The sequence below is a fragment of the Leptosomus discolor genome, chromosome 23 (assembly GCF_034619465.1).
Source record: "Leptosomus discolor isolate bLepDis1 chromosome 23, bLepDis1.hap2, whole genome shotgun sequence".
Lineage (NCBI taxonomy): Eukaryota > Metazoa > Chordata > Aves > Leptosomiformes > Leptosomidae > Leptosomus > Leptosomus discolor.
Window position 1 is genome coordinate 4,619,101 of NC_141413.1, and position 8,473 is coordinate 4,627,573.

Consider the following 8,473-nt stretch of genomic DNA (forward strand, 5'->3'; position numbering starts at 1 on the left):
TAAACCCCCCCCCCCACACGCACCCCCCCTACACACACCCCCCCATGCACACACGCACACACCGCCCCCCGCACACATGCACCCTCCTGTGCACACACGCACCCCCCCCATGCACACTCCCCACGTGCACACGCACCCCCCCCACGTGCACACGCACCCCCCCCATGCGCACATGCACCCCCCCCATGCGCACACGCACCCCCCATGCACAACCCCCACGCGCACACGCACCCCTCCACGCACACATGCACCCCCCCCCCCGCACATAGGCACCCCCCTATGCACACACATGCCCCCCCCCATGCACACCTCCATCCCCCCCCAGCCCCCCAGCACAGCACCCCCTGCTCCTCGGGGATGGCTGTCGGCAGAAGAAGGTGCCACCGGCCACTGCAGCCCCCCCCTCCCCGCCCCCCCAGCAGCCTTGGGGGGCTCTGCTGGCGCTGCTGTTAATGCAAAAAATATATAAAAAAAGGGACCAAACTCCTCAGAGAAACGAAGTGTTTGTCCCCAAATTGCTGCTGCTGGCTGAGGTGGTTGGTGGGGGGGGGGCACAGAGCTGGGGGCTGGGACGTGCCCTGGCTGGGGCTGGTGGCCCCCCCATTGCCTCCTGCTCTCGGACTGGGGGTCTGTCCCTTGAGGGGGGGGGGGGGAGGGGCAGCTGGGGGGGGGGGGGGGGGAGTGTCCCCACTCTGAGCTCATGTGTGTCATGCAATGCTGGACACCCCACACCCCCCACACACCCCCCCCCAACCCTGCTCCTCACACAGCAGGAACGGGGGACACCCCCCTCCACTGGGCTGGAAACATGGGGGACGGGGCTGAGCCCATCACCGGGGTATCAGTCCTGCACCCTGGGATGCTCCCACCACATCCAGCCACGGGACCCAGCACCTCCTCCGTCAATATTCCCCCCGCCCCCCCCAAAAAAGCCCCAAGAGACAAAGTTTTCTGAAAAAAAGTGTCCTTTATATCACTTAAATAACTATAATCCAGGTATTAGGGGAAAAAAAGAACAGCCGATCACAATAACATATTATAGAAATCAAAATTAATTTAACCACACAAAATAAATTAAAACATTAAATATTAACTTTCAGTGCAACATATACAGAAGACATGAGAGTAACCATGACTTAAAAAACAAACCAAACCAACCAAAAAAAAAAAACCAAAAAAGCTTCCTGTTGGTTACGATAAAAACTACGGAAAGGATTAACGCTGCACCGGGAGGTTAGAGCACCGGCCTGAGGAGATTTCCTAGGATTAAGGTTCATTTTATTATTAAGAAAAAGCTCGTATCTGTCCCCGAAGTGAGCGCGGTCCGTGCGACTGCCGAGGCAGAGGGTTCGCCGGCGCTTCTGTCTCTATAGAAAAATAAAGCCCCATCCTGCACGGGCGGGGGGTTCTGGCTTAACAAAAATAATCTGAGAAAAAGGAAAAAACAAACCCAAAACCAAAGGAAAAAAAGAAAAGAAAAAAAAAAAACCCAACAAAAAACAAACAAACCACCAAAACCCAGTTGCACGTCGCTGGGCCGGGGTCGGGCTCCGCGGCGGGGGGCGATGCCCGGCGCTGCCAGCGCTCTCCCGCTGCCGGCACGCGGACGGTGCTGCCGCCGGGGCGCCTGCTTGCCGTCTTCTGTGGTGGAGGGGAAAATAAAACAAACCCCCAAAAAAGGGGAACACCCCCCCCCCCCAAAAAAAAAGAAGACCAAAACCAGAGGAGAGATGCTGCGCTGGTCCCCGGCGGGGGCATCCTGAGGCGGGGGGGCGGCGGCGGGACCCCCCATCTCCGTCAGACCCCTGCGGGGAAGGGGAGCGCGGTTACACCCCGGCAGCCGGCGTCCCGCCGCGGTGCCCCCCCGACCCCCTTACCCGTCTCGGCGTGGCAGCAGGAGGTGCCGCCCTTCAGGAGCCACCCGGCTTCTCCTGCCCGCCGACAGGCGCCTGGCACCACCGGCACCGCTTCCGCAGCCGGCAGCAGCTGCAAGAGAGCGCGGAGGGGACGCTGAGGGGCTCGACCCCCCTCCCCTCTTCGGGCCGTATCCTGCGCCGAACCGGCGGGGAGGGGTGCCGAGCCCAACGCCTCCCCCCCCCCCCCCCCCCAAAACCCCGGACTTACTGTATGAGACGCAGACGCCGACGAGCAGCACCGAGGCCACCACCGACACCACCACCAAGGCGGTGATCGTCTGCTTCTTCTGGTTGGCGGCCACCACGGCCAGCAGGTCGGCGTGCTCGCACCGCGTCCCCACGTACCCCGAGTGGCACCTGCGCGCGGGAAGGGCACCGGCGTCACCCGAGCGGCCGCGCGGGGGGGCCCAGCGACGCCACGTTCCACCCCGCTTATTCCCACCGGTTCCAATCCCGCTGGGGATTGGCGGAAAAAAAAAAAAAAAAAAAACACCGCACCAACTCCGGCAATTCCAATTGGAATTGGAATTGCCGGAGTTGGTGCGGGTTTTTTGCCGCCCTCCCCGGCACTTACACGCACGCCGGCTTGTCCTCCTGCACCAGGAACCGGCAGGTGCCGTGGAAGCAGAACTGGCTGTGAGAGTCGGGGCACTCGTTGAAGTGGGACCTCACCGCCGCTGCCACCGGCGGGCCCGGAGCTGGGAAGCGAAAACAAGGAGAAAAAAAATGGCATTTTTTTGAGGGGAGGGGGGGGCATTTACCAACCAGGCCGGCAGCTCCCCAGGCCCCGCCTGGTCAGCAGCTCCGTTTGGGGGCTGGATGTATTCATGGTAGGGTCACCAGGGGGGATGCAGTCCGGCGGCTGGGACCACCCCAAGGAGCCCAGACGGATCCTCCTTCACTGGGAATAAGCCTCGCTGGCACTAGAGGAATTTCCTAAAGAGCTTAAAGCTTAACATGGAGGAGGAGAGCGTTCAATAACGGCGGAGCCGGCTGCAGCCCCGGCCCGGTGGCTTTGCCGGGATGCTGTTTTCCATTACATCCCGCCCTGGTTTGAATTATCCTCCGCAGCAGAGACGGAAAACAAATATCCTGCTTTCGGATTAGCCCGGGAATAAAGCACATCCGATCGCTGTCGTTTCAAAGCCACCTCAAGTTCCTGTTGCCGTGGATTTATGGCAGGCCGGGGTAATTAAACCCACGTCTGCCAAACGCTTCCGGGTCTTCGGGGAGGAGAAGCGAGGAAAGACGGAGTCGGGCCGGCTCAGCCGGGGATGTGCCGGAGCGGTGGCCCGATGTCCCCGTCTCCGATGGTGGGGAGAGAGAGTTATCAGTGGGAGCAGCATCCTCGGAGAGCCAGGAGCTGGGATTGGGTCCTGGCGGTGGCAACCACCGCACCGCTGCCGAAATCCGTGCCTCGGCGCAGCCCCTTGCTGGGAAAAACCCCCTCGCCAGGGGTGGCTTTATCCCAGGAGAGCCCAGACTCCTCCAACTCCTGCCTCTGGCCTGACTATCCCCACAAAAATAACCCTTTTTGGGGTTTTAACCCTCAAAGCCGAGCCCCAAAGCTTTGCACATCCCCGCCGCCAACGCCCGCCGTGTCCCGGCTTTGCGGCACCACTGGGGACACGTCGCCGGGGCTGCACGGGGCAGCGGGTCCCTTTGCCCCCGCCGGTGCCGGCGGCACGTCCCCGGATCCAGCGCCGGGGTGTCCTGGCTTGCATTAAGCCTCGGCGCGCTCCCAGCTGCCGGCCACATTGCAGCCGCCTCATCCTCCTCCCGCTGCCCCGCGCTGCTGCTGCCGCCCGCACGGACCCCGTCCCCGTCCCCAAGGTGTCCCCAACCGACGCTTCAACCCTCGGAGCAGCCCCCCCCTCCTCTAGCCCCCCCAGCATCCCTGGCAGGGACGGCATCTGCCCCACCGCCGGGTTCTGCTCCAGAGCATCCCGCCGCTGCGGCAGCACCGTTTTTCCTTGAACGCTTCCCAACCGACGCCGTTGAACCATCATCCCATTTCCCGGCCCCAAAAGGAGGGTTGTTTTTTTTTTCCACCCCTCCCCGTAGCCGGCACATCCCCACCGTTGGCAAAGCCCCCACGCCGTGCCGTGCCGGGGCGGGGTGGGGGGGGGAAGCGAAGGGCTCTTGGCTGTTGCAGCCCATTGTGCCGCTTTTATGAATGAGGCGATTTATTGGCCACGACCGGCTCGGTGCCGCCGCGAGCCGGCGTCAGGCACCGGCAGCTTCCCCGCGGGAGCTGCGGCACGGTTAACGAGCCCAGACGCCCCCACGCACCGAGCGGGCGGGCGCCAGGATTCAGCCCCCCCCCCCCCAAAACAAGGTGCATGAGAACTAACCCGCCGCAGAGCCCCGTTGCCCAGTTCTCCCTTGGGGGATAAAGCACCGGCCGGGTCAGGATCCCGCCTGGGGACCTGTGATCCCGCAAGGAGGAGGGTGGGACGCGAGAGCATCCCTCCGGCTGATCCGGTGCGCCCTTGCGGTGGGGATGGTTTACCTGCGCCCCCGCTTTGCTGCCTGTCCCCAGGCAGGTCGGCAACGCGGCCGCCCCCCCCCCCCAAAACTGTGACCCCCCCCGGGATCGCGCCGGCTCTGCCCCGTCGGCGAACTCACCGCTCCAGGCCGCCGTGGTGTTCTCCAGCGCGTGGCAGGCGGCGAGCAGCACACCTGCGGAGAGGACAGAGAGACCGGGGGGGGGGGGGTTTGACCCAAAAAAATCACTCCAAGATTTACCAGGGGTTTTAAAAAGGCAAATGCACCTGTGTTCGTTTTACAGCCCGAACCCGGGCGGTTCCTCGCACGGAGCACGGGCCCGCGCTCGCTTCCCCGACAGCCTGCGGGGGCCGGCGGAGGTGCCAGCCACGCCGCCGCCCCCGTGCACCGCACCGCGCCGCCGGCTCTGCCCCGGCAGGGATGCTGTCCCCCTTCCACCACACGGACACGGGTGTTTCCAGGCCAGACCCTGCCCATCCCTGGTCCCTGGCCCACACATCCCTCTTTTCCGAAGGGATAACCAACCCGCGAGGCACCGGGCAGCGCCACTGCGTCACCCGGCCGGGTCCTGCCCGCGTCCGCCCAGCGGCACCGCATCCAGCCTCGATGCAAGCTCGGGCGCTGCAACCGCCCCGCCAGCCCCCTGCCCTGCCGCCCGCTGCCTGCAACCACTGCCCGACCCGCAAGTGCCACCGCGGGGACCCGCAGGCTGCACCCCCACGGCGCCAGCGGGGCTCCCCGGTCACAAAACGCCCGGGCACGGCGAGCCCCGAGCGGGCAGAACCACCCCATGCAACCCCGAGCACGGGGGGGCTGCGGGTCCTGGCACGCTCAGAACACCCCCCTCCCGAGACACCCCTTTTGGGGGAGCGGAGTGGACGCAGGGAACCCCCCCGCTCCAGCTCAGAGGCTTTGCCGGGGCGGCTCGACCCCGGGGTGTGAAGCCAGACGAGGCCAGCAGCCCCTTCGCTGGGTTTGACCCAATTTCCTCCACGGGTTTAATCAAATCATGCAGAAAGGCGACGGGCGAGAGACCGACCCGCGTGTCGGCCCTGGGGGTTCGCATCCAGCAAACCGGCCAGCGACCGGCGGCGTTAGTTACGGCAGCGGCTTCCCTCATTTCGGCTTCTCCTCGCCCGTCCTCGCCGCACCTTTCTCCACGCCGCTGCAGAGCTCGGGGATTTTTCCCCCGTGGAAATTCCAGCAGAGGTGGCCCGTCTCCTCCCGGGTTGTTTTATTTGGTTTTGCTGCTGCCGGTGGCTCGTTGCTGGAAGATGCTTCGTCCTCCTGCCCCGCTCCTGCCCGTGCCAATACTCGCACCTCCGCATGCCGAGGAAACCACGCGTTATTTGGGAAATGGCTCATCCCTGTGTCACGGGGCGGCCGTATCATCCCCTCCAGCATTCCGGCTTGTCCGTCCTCCTGCCGGGACCCTGCGTGGCTCCAGCGGTGCCTCTTCCCCGCTTCTCTCCGCCGGCAGGTCTAACACCCCGCTCACGTTAAAGCCGCTCTGGCCGGAGGAGCCCGGCTCGCCCCGTGCGATCGCCTCGTCCCCGGTCACTGCCCCATCTCCCACGCCCCTCGGCAGCAGTTTTACATCTCCAGAGCCGGCCGAGGGCTCCGGTGAGCCCCTCGATAGCCGGGGTGGGGACACTGGGCACCTTACGGAGACGCGGAGCATCCACGCCCTTGGTTTGACTGGCCAAACCAGCACCCCCAAGAGCAGGGCTGTGTCCATCAGCTGCCGCCCCGCTCGCTTGATTTTTGGCAATCCCAGCCCCCTTCTCAGCTTTTTCTCTCCCCAAACCTGAAAGATCAAATCTTGTGCCACCTCCAGTTTAATTTCCAAGTCGGTGCTCGGCCATGCCAGCTGGGCTGCTGCCCCCCGCCCCCCCCCAGCCCCATCCATGCCCTGGCCCCCCCCATTTTGGGAAGGTCTCCATGCCTTCACCCCCAGCCAGCAAAGCCCCCCCTACCCCTCCTGAACTCACCCTCCTGGCGGGAGACACCCAACTTGCTGACGGACCCCCCCCCCCCAGCCTTGCTGATGGACAAACACGGAATTAACGACTCTGTCCCCAACGCGACATCAATCACCAGCCTCTGCTTCTCCCCCGCCACCAGCCGGGGGCTCAACCCCTCTCGCCCCCAGCAACTCATAACGCGCTTCGTGAGGAGCTCCCGGTTATCCCTGGGGTTTGTTCCCGGCCCCAAGTTCTCCCTCCTAATCCGCTCGGCTCAGATTTTCCCCTCGTGGATCAGCCCTTGGCAGCCGTCAGGTTCACGTACATCGGGCTGGGGGAGGGTCCCCTTTTCCCCAGTATTTTAAGCGGATGCTCCAATCTGCCGGTCCGATGTGGTTTGTAAACGGCTCCTCTCCGCCCCCCCCCCCCCCGCAGCACCCGGGGCACCACAGAGGTTTGGCTCCAACCCAGGCTGGAGCCCGTGAGCAGCCACCACCCCTGGATGGGGCACTGGGGCGAGCGGGGTGCCCGGCTGATGGGCTCCCCGCCTGCCAAGATGGGCGACCACCGGGGCTGGAGAGGTCCAAAGCCACCCAAGCGGCAAAGCAGCAGAGGGCACATGGGTGTCCCCAGACTGAGCTGGTGGGACCCTCTCGAACGAGCCGAGGAGGGACGTGGCGGCTGGAGTAACCGACCCCCGCCTCGTGGCAGCCACCCACCCGCCCGAGGGATGCTCGACGTGCCGGAGGAGCGGGGCGAGGAGGCACCTCGGCGCGGCCATGCCGGAGCCCAAGAGGCAGCGAGGAGGGCTGGAGGGGGGCCAAAACCGGCCGCTTTCGTGACCCCAAGTGCCGCAAAGAGCCTTCCTCCCGCCGGGCTGGCACTGCCTCGTGTGTCCCCCCCCCAGCCCTGGCTCCACCACGGGTCACCTTCACCGGTCCCAGAGCATCTCCCACCTGCGCTCTCCCACCTCCGCAGCCGTCAAATCTCCAGCCTGGGCAGCGTGGTCGGGTCCGTCCCGTCCCGCGCAGCATCGCCCGGGTCCAGCCTCGCATCCCCCCCCCCCCCCATCCCCATCCTCACCCCCTCACCCCTTTCCCCCAGCAAAAGGAGCAGGCGCTTGGCGTCCTCTCCTTTTAATTGCAAGGCGCTCTCGTGAATTAACTCTCCCCGAAAACGAACGAGCGGGACCCGCGCTCCCGCCGAGGCCGAAGGCACGTTCCCACAGGCGAGGAGCGGTTGAGCAAATAACTTCGGGAGGGACCGAAGCCAAATATTTTGCAGGGTTTAACGAAGCAAGAAGAAGCGACCGAGTCACAACCCGACACCCCCCCCCTCCCCCGCTTTGCTGTTGGAGAGAAACTTTAGGGGGGACCATCGCCCCCCACACCCACCCCCCCACACACCCCACCGAGCCCCCCCCCCCCCCCCCCCCCCCCTCTCTCCCGGCTGTGGGATGCGGCTCCACCGCGGAACCGGTCGGGGTTCGGGGTACCGGCGTGCAGGGCTACGGGGGTTCGGGGTATCGGGGTACCGGGGGTCCCGCCTCCCCCCCCGCCCCTCCCGCGCCGCCCCGCACCTACCCATGGCCAGCGCGGCCGCCGCCTCGCCCGGCATGCTGCCTGTCGGTGGGGCTGGGGAAGGGGAAAGGGGAAGGGAGGGGAGGGGGGGGGAAGGTTTCAGCCGGGAGGGCCGGGGGTGGCGGTGCCGGCGGTGGCGGTGCCGGGGCGCCCAGCAGCGCGGCGGGGCGAGGGGGGCCGGGCTCCGCGCCGGCGGAAATGGGCGCGGACTTCGCCGCCAGCCACTGCGGCCCCGGGGCGGAGCCACCCCCGGCCCCGCCGCCCCCGGGCCCCCACCCCCTTTCCCCCGCCCCTCAACTCCCCCCCCCGCCCCCCCCCCCCCCTCCCTCCCCGGGGCATCCCCCGGGGCTGTGGCACTGCCACCCTCCCCCCCGTTGCGGGGGGGAAGCAGCCCCCGGGGGGCGCCCCCCCCCCCCCCCCCCCCACCTTGGCGGGGGTGCAATTCGGGCTGGGGGATCCCCCAGCGTGAGGGGCTTTGGCTGCCAAATTGGAGGGGGGGGGTGTG

At 66.0% G+C, this 8,473-nt stretch overlaps 1 protein-coding gene across 1 annotated transcript; it reads right to left on the minus strand.

Moving 5' to 3' along the window:
* Positions 1–1,797: 1,797 nt before the first annotated feature.
* On the minus strand, positions 1,798–8,005 carry TGFA (transforming growth factor alpha). The gene is given in 7 exon segments (XM_086477062.1): positions 1,798–1,805; positions 1,878–1,916; positions 1,919–1,986; positions 2,121–2,273; positions 2,491–2,614; positions 4,545–4,598; positions 7,972–8,005. Coding segments are annotated over 7 exon segments (480 nt in total).
* Between the last annotated feature and the right edge of the window lie 468 nt (positions 8,006–8,473).